The 21688-nt window shown below is 48.6% G+C and overlaps 1 protein-coding gene across 2 annotated transcripts in view; it reads left to right on the top strand.

Annotated features, from left to right (window-relative positions):
- The first annotated feature begins 3694 nt into the window (after positions 1 to 3694).
- Positions 3695 to 21688, top strand: part of GNAO1 (G protein subunit alpha o1) — a 161021-nt gene continuing 143027 nt past the window's right edge. For both annotated transcript variants that reach the window (XM_054199008.1, XM_054199007.1), the window contains exons 1-2: positions 3695 to 4320; positions 4430 to 4472. In XM_054199008.1, the coding sequence (XP_054054983.1) occupies positions 4203 to 4320; positions 4430 to 4472 (161 nt within the window). In that variant the 5' untranslated portion in view covers positions 3695 to 4202. The remainder of the gene's footprint in view (positions 4321 to 4429; positions 4473 to 21688) is intronic.

The following is a 21688-nucleotide window of genomic DNA, read 5'->3' as shown; positions in this document are numbered from 1 at the left end:
ACTTCTTTAAGGAAATTACCCTCAGATTAATTTTTCTAGCAGAATGCTCGAAAACCGATTGCAGAAAGAAGCCTGTTTGTGCCGAGGCACAGAACAGAGATACAGGAGAATAAGGACTTTGGTTTAAAATACACTGCTGACTCTTAGGTTTGTAAATGTAATAGTCCAAGCAGAAAGATGACTGTTCTTTAGGCACCTCGAGTGAAATCATTTAATTGCAAGAACGGCTAGAGAAAAGGTTCTCCTCCCCACCTTTTATGGAGAGGCTCTGTCACATTTAAGAAAAAAAAAAAAAAAAAAAAAAGCCTATTTTCATCTGAAGTTGTTACTGCCAGCAGCCAATTTTTATTAAGAGAGCACTTCTGTCAGCTCCTGAAAAAGGGAAACATGATTTTCAGCAACAAACCCCAACATATTTATCTCAAAAGGCAAGTAGGCTGGGACGTATTTTGATTGTTTGGTGGGGGAGGCAGGCTTTTTTCTTTTCAAGTTCTTGAAGTTTGTCTGCCATGAATAAGCAGCTTTTTCAAAAAACAAAGTTTCCCTCGAAGAAAATGTCAAAGGAAACATTTCTACCAGCTCTGCTCAATTAGCAGCAGCATAAAAATGCCTCAAAAATGGCTCAGTTTCACAGCTGCTCCCCTGAATCTTTCCAAGAGCTGAGAGAGCAAGGAGAAGACTTGCCCATTTCTGATTTTCCCTTAAGAAAGAAATCAGCAGGTATTTGTGTAGTGACGGGGATGTATGTGGGACGAAGGGCTGAGTGTGCGCTCCGCACTGGTCGAGCAGAAGACCATTTCCTGCCGTTTTCTCCATGGCAGAAGGTGCAGGCTACAAACTTGTCAGATAATGAGTAGCCGGAGGCTGATACAAAAGACTAATTCCCTGAGTAAAACCCTTGGAGATTATCCCAATATGACTCCAAGGCTGGCAAGCTCCTGGAGAAGATGGGAAGTAAATGCAGCCATCTCATGAGGACACTGCCTCTGGATTTCTTGATTGTGCTTTTCCTATACGGCACTTTCCATAATGCCCACTGGCTAGAACCATTGAAATGAAACTTATTGATTGAAATTCTGATCCTATTGATTTTACACAAGAGATTTGCGCGAATATGAAAGAGCAGGAGCTGCTCTGTAACCACTCCCACCTCCGTTTATTCCCTGCTGAACACATGCGGTAGGCTTGCTTGTCCATCTCAGTCCCCTGAGCTTCCAGAAATAAATTACGCAAATTTCAAATATGCAGTACCTATTAGCTCACAAATGTGCGGTAAATATTACCGTTCCCTGAATACACTAACATTATTTATGAGCTCCCTTTTGCTTTCTTTCGTCTGCTTCTGTCTCACATCTCTTTACCTTGTTAATCACACACCATGTTTTTCCCCTTCATTTCAGAGGTGTGGAGGGAAAATGGGAAGAACACGTTCTGGGAGAAAGGCAAGATAGGAAAAAGTGTTGGGAGGAGATGATGTTTGCCTGGAAGGAAAGCGTCAGGGAATTTGTGCTTAAAATACTGTAAGTGCTATTAGAAATCGTATTTCTACGCCTAATGGAAGGGTCCTGGATATGGGAACTGCAGAACTCAGGACTGCAGGCCAGAAGATCCCCGAGGAGGTAGTGAACAGAGGTTCGAAATGACAAACCAACACAGTGTGAGTGCATGGTCTCCCACACCCAACGTGAGCCCACTGCCTTCCCTGAGTCCTGCGAGGCAGCCCCAACCCAGCATTTCCTTCCCACAAGACAGGGATGTTCCTGCCGAGCCTCCTGTAGCCATTTTCTTTTTTGGCAGGGTGGTGGAGTGGGATTTAGAGGCCACATCAGCTGCCTCGCCATTCACGTCTACTTCCTAACAACCAAACCTCCCTTTGCAGGCTTATTGTTTATTGAAATGGTGGGTATCCTCTCCGTATACCAGGCAGCAGTCCTTGATTTTGCTCGTTTTAGTTTGATGCATTTTAGCTTGCTGCGCTCAACACTTCATTCTTCCCTTTCTAGATCTTTTTATAGTCAGACTGTCACATATCAATCAATGTTATGGATTAAAGTTGAATATATCGTGACTTGTCTGGGCCAGTAGGAAAGCATTTTAAACAAAGTCTGATTTATGTTATTTCCCCCATTGACATTCGTTTTCTCCTCTATTTCCAATCTTGTGAAAAGGCAAAATCTGCCAGGAAAATTGCAGGATATTAACTCACTAGAATTCCTAAATAATTGTTAGATGTCGTGGAATGGTTATGACAAGACAGCAGGCCATCTGGTGAGAAGAGATCTGTGATTGCACTGCAACATGAAAAAAAAAAGAAAAAAACCCTGTTAATTACAGTGATGGAAAAACATAATCCAAAATGGTGGTGAAACTTGATGCCTTACATGCAGCACGTAAATGAGTCGCACCACAAGCGCTGATCAAAATGATTTAACTGTGAGGAGCTGGAGAAGGGCTCCTTGCAGGCTACACACGCTGCACTGCGGGGTGGATGCAAGTGCAGAGTGTGGGGGTGGGAGCTGCGGAGGAGTTGCACGGTGTGCGGGGAGCCCGGGCCTACGAGCTGGGGTACAGCAGCCCTGGACCTTTGGGGAGCCCTGGGCCTCCATGCTGGGGTACAGCCAGGCCCCAGCCTTTGGGGCACCCAGGCCTCTGAGCTGGAGTATGGCAGTCCCAGGCCTTTGGGGACCCTGGGCCTTTGAGTGGGGGTATGGCAGCCCCCAACCTTTGGGGACCCTGGGCCTCCACACTGGGATACAATGGCCCCTGGGCCTTTGGGGACCACAAGCCTCCGTGCTGGGGTATGGCAGCCCCTGGGCCTTTGGGGGACCCCAGGTCTCCACACTGGGGTACAACCTGGCCCCTGGGGAGCCAGGCCTCCACGCTGGAGCACACCGGTGGGGTGCCTGGACGTTTGGGGAACCCAGGCCTCTACACCAAGGTATGGCAGCCTCTGGACCTTTGGGGGACCATGGGCCTCCACGCTGGTGTGCAGCAGCCCCCAGCCTTTGGGGAGCCTGGGCCCCCATGCCAGGGTACAGCAGCCCCTGGCCTTCGGGGAACCCGGGCCTCCATGCTGGTGTACAGCAGCCCCCGGCCTTTGGGTAGCCCAGGTCTCCACGCTGGAGTATGGCAGCCCCGGGCCTTTGGGGAATCCTGAGCCTTTGGGGAACCCAGGCCTCTGAGCTGGGGTCCAGCAGCCCCCGGCCTTTGGAGAGCCTGGGCCTCTAAGCTGGGGTACGGCAGCTCCGGGCCTTTGGGGAGCCCCGGGCCTTTGGCAAGCGCAGGTCTCCATGCTGGGGTATGGAAACCCTGGGCCTTTAGGAAGCCCGGGCCTCCGAGCTGGGGTCCAGCAGCCCCGGGCCTTTGTGGAGGCCAAGGCCCACAGCAGCCCGCTGCCCCAGCCGCACACCCCGCCTCGTCCGCCGGCACTGGGCGGCTCGGCCCTGCACTGCTGTGGCCGAGGCAGACCCCAGCGCCGAGCGCCCGGGACGGGAGAGGGTGGATCCCGGCTGACGGCCTCCCTCCGACCCGGGGCGGGGGGACCGTGTGCCCCCGTACCGCCTCCCTTCTCCGCGGCCTGAGGCCCGAGCGGCGCGGCGGGGCGGCGGCGGGACAGGGAGCGGGGCCGGGCGCCGCCGGAGCATGCGCGGGCCGCGCGCGTCACGGGAGCGGGCGAGGCCGGCGGGAGCGCGGAGCCCCGGTGCCCCCCCCCACGGTCCCTCCCTCTCGTCGCCGCCGCCGCCGCTCCCGCGCCTCCATTCGGCCCCGCCGCCTGTGACAGACCCGCCGCGGAGGGGAGAGCCGCGAGCACGGGAGAAGGGAAGGACCCTCCCCTCGCCGCCAGCCCTCCTCCTCCTCCTCCTCCGCCGCCTCCGCCTCCCGGCCGGGAAGAGCTCGCCCTGCCCGCAGCAGCGCCGCTGGATGCACTGAGCGCTCGGCCGCGGGGAGAGGGGCAGGAGGGAGCCGGCAGCCCCGCCGCGGAGGCGCTGCGCTGCCCGGAGCCCCACGGCCAGCTGCTTTAATTCTTTTATTTCACCCAAATTTCCTTTCCTTCCCCCCCCTCCCCTCCCCTCCCCGCCTGCTGGTGGCTGGCTTTGCCCCTGCCTCCTCCTCTCAGCTCAGGCGGCGGCGGCGGCGGGGGCTGCTCGCTTTTTTTTTTTTTTCCCCCCTATTTTTTTTTTTTTTAAATTTTTATCGCCGCCATGGGATGTACCCTGAGCGCCGAGGAAAGAGCCGCCCTGGAGCGGAGCAAGGCCATCGAAAAGAACCTGAAGGAGGACGGGATCAGCGCCGCCAAAGACGTGAAACTCCTCCTGCTCGGTGAGAAGCCGGCTGTCCCCCCCCACACACCTCTCCGTACCCCCTGAACCCCCCTCACCTTCCCCGGGGCTGACCCCCCCCCCCCCGCTTTTCATTTCTCTTCCAACAGGGGCCGGAGAGTCGGGGAAAAGCACCATCGTGAAGCAAATGAAGTAAGTGCCGCTGCGCCGGGGCGGGGAGGGGGTGGGGGGGGTGGGGGTTCGCTGAGGTGAGTGAGGGCCGCGGGCGCCATGTTTACCTGAGGGGACCGGCGGGGAGGGAAGGCAAAGGGCGGGGGGGGGGGGGGGGGCGGCCCCCCCCCCGCCGCCGCCGCCGTTCCCGTTGCTGTTCGGGGCCAGTGTGGTGCTGAAGCGTCTCCCGCTGGCCTCGCCCCGCGGCTTGGGGCGGGGGGGAGAAGGTGGGCTGCGAGCGGCCATGGCCGCTCGCAGCCCACCTTCTCCCCCCCGCCCCAAGCCGCGGGGCGAGGCCGCGCAGATGTCCCCGTGAAAGCGGACCGCTGTCAGTTAAGCTTAATGTCGGGGTGTTATCAGCCGGCTCTGCGGATTTAAAATCAAGCCTCCCCCCCCGCACACACCTCCCCTTTTTGTTTACCCTCTCCTCCTTTTAATTAATGAAAGGCCGCCCATCGACCATTAAATCCTGCGGGTTGCGGGGGGGGGGGATCCGTGCCCCCTCCCCCCCCCCCCCCCGCCCTATCCTCCTTGGGGACCAGGGTTGCTTGGCGAGGAGGAGACCTGGGTGTGGATGGGGTGTATGGAGGCGGGGGGGGGGGGGGTCCAGGCTGCTCCCCGTATTCCCGTGAAATCGGTGTGCTTTTGTCGCGGGGGGGGAGGGGGGCGCAAGGTCCCGGCGGGGCTGGGGTTGCGGCTTTCAGGCGGTTGGCGTGGTGGACAGCGCCCAGCGGGGACTCGAACCGCCGGCAGCGCTGTTCGGCCGGGCTCGGCTCCTCCCGGCGCCTCGCTCGGCTGCCGTCGTAGAGGGCTCGGGAGAGAAGCCGAACGGGCTCGGAAATAGCCGAAGGGGCTCGTCGCCGCTCGGCGAGCTGTTGCCCCGCACTCCCGTTGTGAGGGTGAGTGTGAGTCTCCGTGCGCCACGGCGCCAGATCTGGGCCTTCATCCCGGCTCCTCTCCATCCTGGGTGGCTTAGCCGGGTGACCCGGATATTTCGCTTATCAACTCTTGTGGCCGCTGTGCCCAGCCCTCGGCGGTTCGCAGGGGACTTCAGCCATCATCCCCGCCCCAGGCGGTGCTTTTCCCAAGGCACTGCGGGGCTGGGAGGAGGTCTGGCTGCGAGGAGGCTCGCCTCCAGTGCACGGCAGTCTCCGCAGCTTTTCCCACCGACATTTGTGTACCCGACTTCTGTAAAGGCACCGAGCTTCCCCTTCCACTGTTTGAAAAGGGGGCTTTCCACCCCCGACAGCTGGAGCTGGGGCTGGGGCGGGGTGGGTTTGGTTTGCACTTGTTTGCGTGCGGAAGGTGGATCAAGGGAGATGTTACTGCAGATGAACACCAATAAATTATTTAATCTCTAGGAACTGCTTCTGCAGAAGCGTGCTGGAATGGCGGGCGATGGGTTTTGGTTGAAGGGAGAGGCTGTAGGTACCACAATAGCAGTGCAGCAGTGCATACACACAGAGCCCATGGGCGGGCGGGAGGGCAGGCGGTGACCACGCTGGCTTACACAATTAGTGTACAGTGACTCTTGTTTTCCAAAGAGCAGAGCTCTTGTTTTTTTGAAGCAAATTGCATCAAGATAATGACCTGTTTGCTGGACTAGACCGGGATATTGAGGGCTGAAATATACGCCATTTTATATATATACATTTATATTTTTTATATATATGTGCATATATATATACACATGCATATATAATTTTTATATATATTTTTTTTCCCCCCATGAAACAGTGTTAAGGTAATGCGTGCTAGGCTTGCAGCTTTGTACCTGACTTGAAAATGCTGAGAAGGCTGCTACGGTGAAAGGGCTCGTAGTGTCGGCAACTGGGAGGCGTCCGTCAGTGTGGAAACTCCAGTGAAGTGTGTGGAGGCTGGGGTGGGGACAGCGGTGTTGCTATGAGCACAGCAGCAGGCATCTGGAGAGAGCCGCGCAGCCGCGGGCAACCAGGGAGAGCGTGATGTGCAGGGAACAACTCGAGGAAACGAAGATTTCTGAAAATTAATTTAAATATAATGTAGGCATTAGCATTTCACCTGGTCAAGCTCCATTAGACAGGCTTGCTGAGAACCTAATGAATTCTTAATAAAGATTAAATCGCATGTTCATTAGATTTTGATGAAAGAGACTGCTATTTTATTTTTTTAATACAGTGTTATTGGTGTGCTTCTAGACAATAAATCTCATCCTCATGAATGGCTAAAACAACTTCACACTTGGTTATTGCCTGAAAATGAGCACAGGAATCTGTAGAGAGGTGAAAAAACGCTAAGACAAAGGAACAGAGAGCAGACATTGTTACGGAGGACTAAGAAGAGGTTACATGCTGTCCAGTTAATCCTTGAAATACTAGGAAGCGGGAGAAGAAGTGACAGGTAGAAATTACAATAATTGAGAGTGTGGTCAGGATGGGGATTAGGATTTGTAAAATTAATTAAGGACATTTTGTTGAAATATTAAGAGATACCTTTCAGCTGGTGAGCGGGGAGTTATCCAGCAAAGAAGGAGGCACTGGTGAATGGCAGAGAGGTGGAACTGGAGGCTCATCTCAAACAGGGGCAACGCAGGCTAGGAATGGCATTTTTTTGGCACCCAAGGTCATTTTGACACCCTTAAGCCTTGAGTTTTGATTACACCCATTGTGGCTGATAAGGTTTGCATTGTTATTTTTTTCACAACCAGTTCTGCAGTTCAGATACTTTCACCCATGCCTTAAAATGCAGGGTCAGGACCAAGCTAGTCAGGGCAACAGTCCCGAAAGGCTTGCCATGCAAGCCAACGAGACTCCGGAGTGTGCCACAGTGTTCAGAATCAGGCTGTGACCAGGTTCTATTCTCGCTCAGCTTAAACTAAAAACAAGCTTTAAGCAAGCAAATCTGGGGCCTCCTTTGAAGATCCAAGCCAGAGGGTGAGAGTTACCACATGGGAGAAAATCACCTTCCACTCCTACTGCCCCATCTCAGCAAATTCACTTTCATGTAGGACTGCAATGGATGTCTACATTTTTTAGATCTTATATCTTGAAATAAATGTTAAGCACATGCAGAATTTGGAATATGTGATCTTCTTTTCTGGAATACCTGGACTGTAACATGGAATCGAGACTGCTGTTATTGTATGATATTTTTTTGGGGACTTATACCTCTAGTCAATGTGTTTGTTCATCAAAAGCCCCAGCCTAGGAAGACACCAAGCATATCTCTGTCTGTTGCTACTCAGCAGAATACTTAAATACGTGCAACGCTCCAGTGGTGAACAGGGATGGACTATTTGGATGGGGACATCATCCGCTGCCATCAGCGTGAAGCTTCTAGGGAACTCAGTGTTTAATTGCGCTAATGCAGAAAGGGTGAGTTGGCTGGCATGGCTTCAAAAACAAGGTCCTGCCACCTATTCAGCAGCAGCCATTCTGGATGGTGAGCCTGGACAATATTTCACCTTCCCAAATGAGGGGTTAGGGATGGATGTGGCATTCAGGAGACATGGCTTCACCTGCCCACAGGAAAAATCTTGGGTTTGGGGGTTTGGTTTTGGATTTTGCCTCTGCAGAAGCAGCAGTTTCTGTCCCCTGCTGAGCTGGGAGCAGAGAGCTGGGTCCGGCTCCCTTTCTCAAGATGCCGAAGCTTCCAGCCCTGCCTGTCCTCCAGCACAGCCGTGTCTCACTTTGCCAGCAATGCTGCCAGTTCCTCTGTTGGTAGACTTCTTTGCTGTGCCATTTTTTTTTTTGCAAAATGCTTTTGTTATGTATGAGAAGGATGGGAATATGCAATCAGGAGAAAAACACACTAGAGTACAATGCTCATCTTTAAATATCTACTATCTTCTCCCCAACAGCCATCAGCCCCAATAGCCATCTGATATATTGTTTTGACCTTTTTCAAAAAGCCCCTCAAAAGAGCCCCAGGCTCTACTTGCTCCCCGCGTAAGTGAATTACTTATAATCTAATGAACTTCTTCGGAGTGAGAAGCAATCCCCGCCCACTGGTTTTACAGCCCATCTCAGCAATTTGATGGTAAATGCCATTGAAACGAAATGATGTGTTGTGAACACCCACTTGAGTGCTCTTTGCCGCAGGTCTGCGTCTCAAAGCTGCAGTGATTTCACACTTGCAGCCCCATTTCCCCCCGGGAACACCTCACCCCATGGGGGCTTACAGCGTGGGGCTGCTTCGCTCTGCGGCGGGGAGAGGACTGTGAACTGCGGCTTCGTGCTCTGTCCCACTCCTCAGCACATCAGGTCAGGCAGAGCCCTCCTTCTCCTCCCTTCTCTCCTGCTCTGTTTTCCAGGATTTCTGTGACTTAAGGCCCAAAGTAGGGCAGCGACAGGCTGCGCCTGGGCAGTATTTGAACTGGGTTTCAGTAAGCAGGGGAAAGAGCTGCAGCCTTTCTCACAAAGTTGTGTCGTTCTCCCAAGACCTGCGCCGGTGCGCAATGCCCTGGGTGTGGATTTGGCACAGTAGGTACGGCATGCTGATGCTCTTCAACCCCCGCAGAGAGGCTACTCTGGTGGGGCTGGTTTGGCAGCGAAACCTGTATCTGGTGGTGAAGCGCCTGCTGTGGCAGTTCTGGCGTGTAGGGGTGGCAGCTAGTCGGTGCGTTGCCTGCCTGGAGGAAGGCAGAGTCTCCGGCCAGGGCCTGAGAGATCATCCCAGTGGAGTCTGCTGCAGGAGGGGGCTCTCCCCTCGCTGCAGCTTTTTTCCCCCCACCTCCTTCCCAGACGCTTTCATGCATCCTTGGATGCTGCGAGTGCCATGTTCCACGCCCTGCAGTGGCACAGCACAGCGACATCGCCTCTGAACCAGGCAGGATGAGTTGGGAACAGAGGAAAGTAAGGCTGTTCATTTTGGCTTGTAGTTACAAAGAGTAATCATGTTTTCAGCACTTATTTCCTTCCTTTTGGATTATTAATTGTGCTTATAAGCCAAAACATTAACAACCGGAGTTCATTCTTTTATACTTAAGGTTCTTGTTATTAGACTGTGAGAGATTTCAGAGAAAAGCAGTAACAATATCAGCAGGCAAGGCGGAATGCATTTTGGGTTTGGGTTTTTTCTTTTTTTCTTGACAGTTCTTAATTTGTTTCTTGTTTTAGGGACTCATAAAAGTAAAAATATCTTTTAGCGACAACAGTGAACTGCATAGCTTCTCGTCTTTCAACCTAGTTTTAAAACCTTAAAAGAAATCTGCCTGTCATATTCTGACATGACACATCTAGTCCTGTTGGAAATGTTTTAGCAATCTAATGAGATGAAAGCGGTTATTTTAATGAGTTCTGAAGAAAGAGACAAATCTGCTGCACAAATGTAACCAGGGATCTGTTTTGTTTTGTGTTTGGCTTGGCTAACCCTGAAGTTGTACGAGACGTTAGATTGAGTCATGACAAATGAAAGAAGGTTGTGGTTTTCCTCTTCAGTCTGTCCTTTCCCATCCGTCTGGGATACAACTTCGTATCTGATGTGAGTTCTCCAGTATGCTTACTTGGGGAAGATGGGGAAGATAATCAAAATGGGGGAGGAATGAGAGAGAGACAAATAATGGAGGCAGAAGCACTGTGTTGGCTCTTCTGCTTGGTCTGGGCAAGGGAAAGAGTGAAATGAAGAAATGCTTCACTGCTGGCTGAGGCAGGAGCAGGTTGCTGCTGGTCACCCGGAGAATAAGAGCCAGGCATTCAGTAATGTCTTACAGACTCGTAATTAGCTGCCTGTGGTAGAGCTAGTTTTCTTCATCCGCTTTGCAGAGTTACAGCCTACCCCCTGTAAGTACCAAGTTCCCCTTGTTTCCCCTGGATCTGTAGGATACCCAGTCACAAATGAGTGTTGAAGCTGGTGGATTGGCAGCCAGAAAGCCTGATGCAACTGCAGGGTCTAAGAACTCAATTTTGCAAACTTCTGAGTTCATTCACCTCCCACTCAAGCCGTAAGGAAGGTAAAAAGCTTTTCATAGGAGCCAGCAGCAGTTCACGGTGCACAGAAGGGCCTGTCCTCTGTACTCTGAAGTCCATGGTTAAACCCTGAGTGCAACTGGGTGCAGAAGACGGGATTTCGTCCTTTATTCATTGTGACAGCGTGAAGGAAGAGAAGCTCTGGCAGAAGAGAATTGGCAAAACCTTCTTCTCAAATTCAGGTGGCCAGGGTATTTTAAGAGTCTTGTCACTCTTCCTGGTGCAATTGCAAATCTTGTGAGGTTTGTGGTTTTCTGTAGAGCCTGAAATTGCTTCTGCGGAGCCTGGACTCACATGATGACTGGGCGAGCTCCATTTTCAGGGCTTCTTTGCTTAGTTCTCTGTTTTGTTTTTGAAGGAAAACTCTCAGCTCTCCTCACTTAAAAGAAACGTTATAAAGTAAATGTCCTTATTCGAGCCTAAGAGTTGGAAGCAAAATAAAAAAGAGCACAAATGAAGACACGGAAACCATCTCAATTGCTTGGTTATTTTTGAAGCCTGTTTCCTATTTTTTATTTTACATTAGTAAGATTGAAACCAGCAACCTCACTTATTTCGAGTCAGTTTGAATGCTACTGACCCCAAATCCTCCTTTGATCTCACTGGACTTGGGATCAAATTCTTCCTACACTGAAAATGATGTCTGTTCAGTCTGCAATTTCTATGAGATCTGATTAATTTCAAATGTTTGTGTGGCACTTGCTGGGATACTGGAAATGGCTAAATTTCATTCACAAAAACAAAACCAGGAAACAAAGAGGTCTGGAAATCACATTTTAAAACGCATGGGCACATTAAACTTAAGGCCATTTTTCTTGCCTCAAAAATTCCTTTATTTCATTCTTAGAAGGAAAAACTAATGATTTTTGCCACAATTTTCCTAATGCTGAAGAAATGCTCACCCTCATGTAAACCCCCTCCTAAACTGTTAATTGAATCATTCTCATTATATTTTTAAGACCATTCATGCAAGTGGCAGATGTGGGGAGGATGGGGGATTACAGTCTTGATTATAAGATGCTGTTAGGATTCTGCCTAAAATCGGAAAATGCAAAAGCCTGGAAAATGCTGGATAACGCGAAGCAAAGGAACTGATGGTTTTCTAGTGCTGAGCAAAATGGGAGAGAAAGGTCCTTTAATCCAAAGCTCAGTCATTAACGTGATAATAAAATAGAACTCTTGATGGAGGCATTTCTTAGCTTACTGATAAAAATGCTTACCCTCCCCAGCTTTCAAGTTAATTGAGAAAGAGCTGAGGAGCCCTCTCTCAGGAGGGAGCCCAGGGAACTGTGTAGTAAGCTGACATCACGCCTATTTTCAAATTGCTAATCAATAATATTTTTGACATTGAAAGAGCTGAAGCTCCTTTGTTTTCCTTGATTCTTGGGCATGTCCTGCTCGGCTCGGTCACCAAAAATTATATCGGTTCATCAGCAGAGCCTTCATCCGTGTATAAAACCTGAAAGCTTAAAACAAAGGAGCTGAAGAGAGAGAGAAAAAAAAATGGTGTGGGTAACACGGGGTCCTCCCATGACTTAATGAGTTCGGGCCATGGCTAGTAGTACAGCCCCTCTTCCCCATCAGGCCATCCTGTGGGATTTTGCATCCTCAGGAGCCAAAGACACTTTGCCATCTATTCTGTTTGATACAGGATAACTTGTGCAATCTTTCCACAGAAATTCTGTGTGGTTACCATTGCAGGAGTTGCTTTTGGGGAGAGGTTGAGAGGCGCCGTTGAGTGCGTTGAGGTTCTAGTCGCTGTTCTCTGAGAAAAACCTAAGGGTCTTGGCTGACTCTCTTTAGGATTGTGGCGTTCAGGGAAAACTGGGAGCAGGTTTCCACAGAAGCAGGATCCAATGCTGGTGGGAAATACCGGGTTTAATAATGAGGAAAGGGATTTTCTTCTCTTTGGCATGTGCTTTATATAGAAATGCAGGAGGAAGTGTTTCACATTCGGAGGCCAGGAGCTGCTTCCATGAGGCCAGTCTCCAGTCTCCAGGAGCTGCTTCCGTGAGCAGAGAAGGGCTCAGCAGGCTTTCCCTGGTCCAGAACACCCTACTCCGGAAATATCCTATTCGGAGAATTCATCGCCCCGGTGTTAGCACTGGAATGCTGGGAATGGACGTTTCACCTCTGTGTGTGTCCCTCGGCTAAAACATCCCCCCACAGTGCTTGAAACGTCCTGAGAGGCAGAGCAGTGACTCAACACGCTTTGGGGCTCCCCAGCAACTTCAGACTTGTATTAAATGCTCTTGTCTACAAGAACATCATCAACAGCAACTTGTACGCACTGAAAGAGTCTGGTACAAGACTTGGAGCATTTCTGCATCAGCTGGGAATCGTTACAGAAGGGGATGCGAGAAGAACGGGCCTGTATTGAAGAAAATACCACTTCGATGATAAAAATGTATACTACCTCCTAGCAGAATTTGGTGTTTTATCCTCTCCCTGTTAGAGATGATTGGAGTTAGTAGCTCCAATTTTAAAGCATTAAACAAAAGTGCATAGGAGAGGCTGAGCGCACAAAATGGATGTTAGGCAGAATAATCTAGATAACAAATGAGAGGTTTTATTGCTAGATTTCTGGATCTGTGGTATGCAGTAGCTTGCAGTGATGTAGCGATGTTTCCTCACTGCCAGTACAGTGATCCTTATTCTTTACAGCCCTGTTCTTCGCCTCCTCGGTAGCGTGGGCCTTGCTGTAATCCAGCTCCTGCCTTCATGGCAAAGGTGGTAGAGTTGATCTCATTTTGACGGCTCTCAGGGAAATAGCACCATGCTTCTATTTCTGGAGGAATTTTGTGTGGAGCTGGTGCTGGCCAGCTCTGGGTATCCCTGAAGTTCGTGGTGAGATTTACAAATCATTTCCAGGGCACCATGACGTGGATGTGCATGTCCTAATTTGAGATCGCGGTAGATGAACCTACCTGAATTCGTTGTCTTCTCGTGCTCCTCTGTGGCTGGCGTGGCAGGGCACATGCTCCTCCACAGCATGGAGCTTTCTGCTTCGCTTCGCCTGCAGGATCATACCATCCTTGTAATGAGATTTGAATGTAAGGAAGTCAGGTTGGCTACTTAAGTAGCACAGAACGGAGTCGTTGATTCAGCATATTTTGGGAATCTGTTCTTACTTACTCCCAGCCTCTTTACATCTGTAGGCGATGCAGAAGGGTACTACGGGAGGGGCAGTTATAGCTCACTGCAGCTAAAAGAGCTCTTTCCACTGGCCACGTAGGTCTGTGTGGCCTTTGTGAGAATGAGAAATTCATCACGTGTTGGCAGGTTGGTAGGGTGTGCTGATGCCCATGGGGTGGGTGCTCCTTTCCAAGGTTAGGTGCGGGGGCGGGGGGGCCCATCTCATTGCCTACAGATTCTCAAACGGGCAGATATTTATCACCGTAATGTGTGTTCCGCCAGCCGCAGACATTGCAGAGCCTTTATCATCACACTTCATCAGTAACACGAACACAAATCACTGGGATGAAAGAAAATCGCCATGATGAACGCACACCTCAGAACGTCATCATACTGTTCATTTATCACCAGTCACCCTTTGGTGATTAATTATTTAGCCAAATTGGACAATTTTTTCCACGTGAGTGAGAAGATGTTGACTCAATAAAGCAGAAAGCTCCTAGTAGCATGCCCTTGTTTTCCTCAATTTAGCTGTATGATAAATTTATACTCTTCTGATTTACAGCTCAGCAAAAACCCCGAATATCAACGTGTTACTTTCAAGGTGGTTGCTGCCCGGCCAGTTCTTCATCAGGAAACCCGATGCTACTCAATACGCGCATTTAAGATGTTTAAATTGAACGGTAGATACGTGAGCTGGTGGTCCTTGGTTTGTTGTCTGCATCTCTGCGTGTGCAGAGCCGAAGGGAAACCCTGGGGAGGAGGAATAGGAGAGTGCTTTGCCAAATTCCGGCACGAGGGTCGGCATTGCTCCAACTGAGGACATCAGGGTCGCGTTAGAAAAGAGGAAGGGCCCCCAAGACCCCCGCCCTGCCAGCAGCCTTGTGCTCCATAGGAATTCCCCAGCAAGCGTGTTGCTGGGACCAGCCAGGTCACCGTCACCATCCCACCTCGCCTCTGCAGTGAGGCGGGATGCGCAGGAGAGGTGAAACCTGCTGTTGGCACTGGGGCATCCAGCTACCGATAGGGAATCAAGGTTTGCTGTGTTCCTTGGCGATATTGATGTCTGCTCAGTGTATTTCACCGTAGCTAATTATTAAAAGAAAACACCACCACCACCAAAACATATGAAATACCAAGAGAGAGCCCATAAATCATAAAGAATTAGAAATTAGTAATTTTCATATGGTTCAGTAAATAATTCAGAATTTAGGCTTTATTTATCTGCTTTTTTATTTATCTACTTCTTCTGCTTGCCCATCCTTTTTGAGAAATAAGTTTATTTTTAATTCATATTTGGATAAACAAATTGCAAAGTTTTTCCTACATGACAGAGCATGACAATTGCATTATTACACTTTTAGTTCTGATCAGCGAGATCAAATTGTACTATTTTTTTCCCATCGGTGATCAAACAAATAGATGGGGCCTTCTGGCATAAACAGATACTCAGGATTCAATTTACTTCCTGATTTTTTAAGTACTCCTGCATGGGACTTTGAAATAGCTTTTTGGAGTTTCCAGTAAAAAGTGGAAAAAAAGGTAATAGAAAAAAATGTCCATAACAGTGATACAAACCCAGCCAAAGTGGTGTATTTAAATTCCATGGTAACTGGATAAATATATTAAGATTTTTAAAATAACCAGGATCATAATGTTTTTATTGGCTTGCTCATCATCTTGGGTACAAACCCATGCAGCGCAGAGCCTGTCTGAAGCTCTCTAATGCATCCCGCTGCCTCTGTTCTCCAGGAGAATCCTCCACGTTCAGCAGAACCGTTGTCTTGACCCTCCGGAAGACTCTCTTGGTGCTTAGCTCTCCGCCGTCGGTTTTCGGAGGCGCTGAGCCCCACTGCCAGCTGATTTCAGGACAGTAACAACTGCTCAGCGCTGCTGACAGCGAGGCCACGGGGCGTGCGGTGCTGCCAAATTAGAAACGCTACTAATCTGTATGTAGTTAAGTCCCAGCGTTAGACATAGCTCATGTTTCATTCACGCTCGGGTCCCAAACCCCAGAACAATTGAGTTTTCTAATAATGTGCACGTCAGCATCAATGGGCTCAAACAGCACTGGGTTACTGCACACGAATAGGTTTGCGTGCAAGAACCTAAGCTTTGTTGAAGACCACAGCATCTCTGCTCGTGCCGAGCGCTGCCCAGTTTGAGTCTCGCTCCGTGTAGCCAACCTTCGTCCAAATATTTATTCTGTTCCTTACACCTCTTGCAAAACACAGATGAGGAAATAGAAGATCATTTTGTCGCGGCCTTTTTCATGCCACCCTCATTTCCTTTTTTTGCCTCAGGCGCTCTCAGGTACCAGCTCTCAAATTTATTTCACTTGTAGTTATTTGCCACGTTACTTCTATCAAGAGAGGAAAAAATACTGCCATGTTTTAGGAAGTGCAGGTTTAACTGTAGCCTTTTGTCTGTGTATTTAATCACTTCAAGAAATGAGGTTGTATGAAATAATTTGGGACCAAATCTTGCCCATTTCCCCCTCCGAATCTGAAACGTGGTGTTCAGTTTCGGATCTTCTGAACCAAGGGGTAAACCAGTGGTAAACTGGAGCCACTGAGGTGTTCGGGGCTGGCGCACAGGGTGAGCAAAGGGAGGCTGAGGGGGCTGAGGAAGAGAAAGATGAGAGAGGGACAGAGAGGGACAGAGAGAAGGTGGAGCCAGGCTCTTCTTAGAGATACCCAGAGAAAGGACGGGAGGCAACGGACACGCGTTTCATGGAAATGAAGATAGAATATAAGGAAAAAAATGCTTCATGGGGAGGTTGGTGCAAAGGTGGAACTGGGCCCAGGGAAGTGGAGAATCATCATCCCTGGAGATTTTCAGAACTCAGCGGGACAAGGACCTGAGCGGCCTGACCTACCCGAGACGGTAGCTCTGCTCTGGGCAGGCACATCTAGCCCAAGTTACTCAATGATGCTGTGACAAGAAAATCCAAATTAGTCTCCTTATTCAGTGTTCCCGACTTCTGTTTTAACTGAAGAACTACCCCTCCATTTGGAAACCAGTTGGGGGACAATATTGCCCAGCATTACCCCTGTTTGCCCTTAGAATGCGTAACAGGCGAGGCTTAGCTGGGAACATCTGGTTACTGGTTTTAATTCCCCTTCACACCACTTTGGTTTGTTCCTTTGCTTCTGGGTGTTGTTTCCTTGCATTTATCCCAAGCAGCATTTCGCGGGCAGCCTTCTGAAGTCCTGAGCTGGGGTTTGAATCACATCTCTGTGTGTTGGCAGGGTGGGTTGAAGTCACCTCTGCCTGTCCCTGCTCAGCTGTGGCAGTGTGGCGATGCTCGTAAGGTGATGTATGGCTGTGCAGAGAACCAGACTCCGGCACCGATCTGGGTTAAAATAACTAACAACAACAACAAAAAAAAAAGCAGAAAGAAACGTCCATCAAATGCTCCCATAAGGCAGCAGCGTACTGAAGGTTGAGATGCAAGATTTTATTGAAAGATGCAGTCACTCCTGGCTAATTCTGTGTGTTCAGGCTTACTTTTTGAGGGAAAATCAGTCACATTCAGAGACTTTGAAAAGTAGTTTTCAAAAGTCTTCCTGTACCCTTAGGCATTTTTTTTCCAAACCAGCCTTATTTTCTCCTATCAGTTGCTGTAAAAGAAATGCAAATCTTTCACTGGCTTGAAATTTCTGCGTTGTTTTAAATAAATTTCCTGTGATCCATAATGCAGTGAAAAAGAAAGTGCAGCCGTTTGTTGCTGTTTCAGTGTTATTTAGACCATCTTTTATGCTTGTGGAGGTCAAATCCATTTAATCTGGTTATGCTATTTCAATCACATTTACATTTTTAATGCAAAGCTCAGGTTTGCTTCACACTAGAATGATCTCTCTAGTTTTGTAACAAGCTTTAGTTGTCCTGGGCTTTGGAGAGTTCTCTCTTTTATTTCCCCTCTGCGTTAGACACAGTCTTTGACATTTGTAAGGTAACTTTCCTCCACTTGAGTTGCCAAAATGCGGCAGAATCCTAATTGCACAAGTGGCGAACAACATTTTCAAATTCCATTTTATCGGGAGCAAATGTTGACGCCTGCATTAAAAGCCTGGTATAGCTGTGGTTAGCCTAGCGGTGGTGCCCGAGGTGGTTTGCACAGGTCTCTGCTGCCCTTTAACGGGAAGAACACTGCATGCAGAATCACCATCTTCACCCGGATCCCATTCAGGCACTGAGCTATCCCGGCGCTCCCCGTGCCTCACAAGGGCTCACCAGTTCACACCTTCAGAAAGGCACCTTTTGTGCTCTTTTTGTCTAAGTAAAGCAGGCTAGAAAGTCCTTCTTGTGAAAGATATTTGTCACATTCGTAGCCTCACAGAAGCTCTAGAAGGAACCTGCCCCATCTCCCTTTCCGCCATAAGTCTTGCGTTTCTTTTCCTTAAATGAAGCTTTCACACAATAAGCCTTTTTCCCAAGAAGAAGATGCTTTGTGTTAAGTACCTTAGGAAATAACAAAAAACTGCACCAGAGTTTACTGTTTTCTGAAGCCCCACTTGCTTCTGAATTTGAACCACCACCACCACCACCATTGCCTTTTGCACCAGTGACCTTCAGGCTTCAGCTGAGTTCTTGCCTTGTCCCCTGAGGGGATGGCAGTTGAGGCCCCAAATACTTATTTTGTTGACTTGTAACATCACTCAGAAAGAAGCAGGAGAGAAATGGCCGGCCTGGCAGAGGTTTGGCACCACCAGTCAAGACAAGAACTTAGTGCAGACAGGGAAATGCAGACTAGAGGCAGAAAGAGACAGAGCTTGATCTTTAAAAGCAGGAGTCAAATGAGGAGTCATGCTCAAGTTCAGGCTCTGGGTAACAAACCGAGGTTATTTCCTAAGCAGTCATCCAGAAGACTGACAACAACTTGATACAGCAGTGCCTGGAATGGACACTGACACCTTTGTGCGAACCTTGCTCAAAGCAAGTGCCGAGAAGTGGTGGATCAGAGCTGTCAGAGCTGTTAAGAAGGGCAAAGGCTGGCAGGAGAAATGGCATCCCCCTGTTCGCAGTGTTAGATGTGCGTGGTAGGATGTGACAATAAGAGAATGCCAACAAGAAGGGAGATCCTAACAAGCCCCCTTTTCCTGGTCAGTCTCAAAGACTAATTTCCTAGATGAGGTTGCAGAAGCAGGACCCAAAACTCTGGAGGGTAAAAGACAAAATGATACCATGTGCTTTGCCCTTCTTAAAATACATCCTTCCATGACCAACACTAACGCACAGAGGAAAAGGAGAGAAACTGATTCAAGTCAGCTTCAGTTACAAGCAAGCCTTCTCCAATCTGATTTATTCTCTCCTAGGAGATCTCCTTCATGTAAGTTATCATGAGTAGTGGTCCTGACTGTACGCGGAGAGACACTGGACCATTTGCCCAAAGTTCATGCAGTATATATCCAACAGCAGTGTGAGGAGTGTAAAGATAAATGCAAACGTACATAGGAGCAGCAGCAGATCTTATATCCAATAGCAAAGTCATGCTTAATTATTAATGACTGAAGTGCTGTAGTCTTTCACTTAGCAGCAAAACATACCCTGGACGTCTCTCAGGTTATGTCAGATTGACAGAGCATCACTGTCAAAGACAATGTCAGCTTTTCAGCAAGGGATCAAGTGCCGTGTATAAGAGCAAGAAAGGTGAATATGCAAATGAGAATTTCGGTTTCCTCTGAACGCTATTTGGATAAAGAGCCAGGAATTCCAGGTTCAAGAACTGATGGATGGAAGTTGCCCTTGTCATGAACAAAATATGAACAGCTTCAGAATAATGAATTACAAGCAGAAATTGTGCTAGTCAGTGATGGAGCAGATCGTGGAAAGGTCATTTTGTCCAGCTCCGTCCTAATGCAGAACTCTTCTTGATCACATATTCCTCAGCGTTTTGTGTGATTTACTTGTAAATGACCTAAAGGCACCAAGATTTTCACAATTGTACATCACTCCTAACTGCAGATCGATTTTGCATGAAAGAACTTTCTCCAATAGCGTGAAAATTTTGTCTGAAATTTCCTCTCGCTTCTCCTAATCACTTCTGAGCGCAGAACAGCTCTTAACAATATCAGCTGTTGGAGTAGAAATATGAACTGGTGGATCTCTGGGCTAAACTGTATCTTTCCTAGCCTTTTTACCAAAGTTTGGATCGAGAAGTTGATGGGGCTTTCCATTTCCCGTCCTGAAGATTTCCAGCGCGAGAGAGGCTGTCCTCAACCACAGACAGGAATTGTTCCGTCCCCACAATGGAAGGAAGGGGTTGGAGGAAGCGATACCGGTTGAAGGTGGAAGGTTACGGTGGTTACATCTCAGATCCCTCTTCGTGAATTTGTAATAGGCTGCGCCAAAGAAAGCAAACTCCAAGCTGAAAGAAAGATGACGCCGATGGCAAACGAGTCTTAAGTAGAGAGGTGGTGGCCAGACTGCACTTTGAGCACTGGCCTGCCAGGAGCTCAAGGCAACTTTTGGGGAAGATGGAGGAGAAATCTAGAAGTAGATCCTTTGGAATGCAATTTCAAAAGCGCTGGCTGGCTAGGCTGACCCAGCGAAACAGCGGCTGTGAACCAACGCGTGGCTTTTCGTCCTCTGCGGTGACAGAGGCGTAGCTCTGCAGTGCTCCATGTCTTACACGTGTTTCAGAGAGAGCAGCAGAGTTAATAAAGAGACTGGTCTTTCTGAAAAGCAGGCTTCAAGCTTCACAGAACAAGCATGGGTGTTATTTGCCCTCGCGGTGGTTTTCTAAAAGTAGAAGATGCCCAAGAACTTGCTGTGTCTGCAGCTGGTGCTTGCCAGAAACGCTTGTGTGATCTATATGGATGAGTGGAGAAAAGGGGGGCAAGAGGGGGAAAGGCCTCGGAGGGGAAACAGCTGAGGAGATACAAATGAAAATTCAATTAAACAGAAGACAAGGGAAATTCAAACTAGCACTGACGCTCTGCTCAAGGCTGCTGATGAGTCTTGATTTCACCTCTAAATCTAGCAAACGAAGGCGGCAACAGTGAAGAAAATAAATGACCACCCTGGAAGGAGCTAAATTAGATGACCAGGAAGATAAAACCATTAAAATAAGGATCTTCTTTTATGATATGCCTAGGGCTTGTAACAAATTCAACCAGAACAGTAGATCTTGGCTTGTAACTGTTCCAAAGCTTGTCCAATGTAGGAGAAATTTTTTTTTCCTAAAGGACTGAGTTTATTTGCCAATTGGAAGATGTGACGTGGACAATGAATGTAATCCCCTCTTGCTTTCCACCCTCTGTAGCCATCAAAATGATGCTAAGTGGATATATTAAAATCAGAATGGTGGCATTTTGCACTCCTTTTACCTTCTGCCCTCAGCTACACTGGTATGGGGTATAGAAAGTGTTCTGGTGTGGTTGTTCTGGTTGCTACTGGTTTACTGTTTTGTGAGAGGCGTGCAAATGCTCGGAGTCATGAGCGCTTGTAGCAGAGAAGCTGAACAGGCTCTTTTCTCTTAAGATAAACTGTCATTCCTCCAGAAAGTGGTTGTCATCAATTTATTGCAGCCTTATTTTGCTCTTTGCCAGCTGTGTGAGGAGCACGTTCAATACAACCAGTCATTCCAATAGCTTAATTTCTCCCATAAGTATTTTGCTTCTTTTGGGGTGTCACCACAGTCCCATTTAAAAGCCTGCTAATAGTAATTGAAAGCCATTTTAAGCTTGCATGTAGGGTTTGAGCTGTGCTTTATTTCTGTAAAACAGAAATAATAGTTAGCTATGACAGATCCTAGGAAGCTACACAACAGCCAGGGCTACCACGCTTTTGGAAATCTACACTGTTAGAAGAAACTCACAGTATATAGGCTTGTTCCAGAACCCAGCGAAATGAATGTGGATCTTCCCAAGGAGTTCAGGTTCTGAATACAAAGCGTCGTCAGCAGCGGCCAGGAAGAGGTTCGACACAGAATAATCCGGAGCTTTGCTTTTGTGAAGAGGGTGCCTGGGTCTTCACCCTGTGTTTAAGCGGGATGTTCTTCATCCTTCTACGCAAGGCAAAGGGCAACAGAAGTGAAAGGTGCTGGCTGGGTTGGACCATCTTGTGTTTAGACCAAGTGGTCTTCTAGACCACCAGCTTTGTTGGGAAGGAGAA

The sequence above is a fragment of the Rissa tridactyla genome, chromosome 4 (assembly GCF_028500815.1).
Source record: "Rissa tridactyla isolate bRisTri1 chromosome 4, bRisTri1.patW.cur.20221130, whole genome shotgun sequence".
In the NCBI taxonomy this organism is placed as follows: Eukaryota; Metazoa; Chordata; class Aves; order Charadriiformes; family Laridae; genus Rissa; species Rissa tridactyla.
The sequence above is the reverse complement of the archived record's forward strand: the minus strand, read 5'-3'. Positions and strand labels throughout refer to the sequence as shown.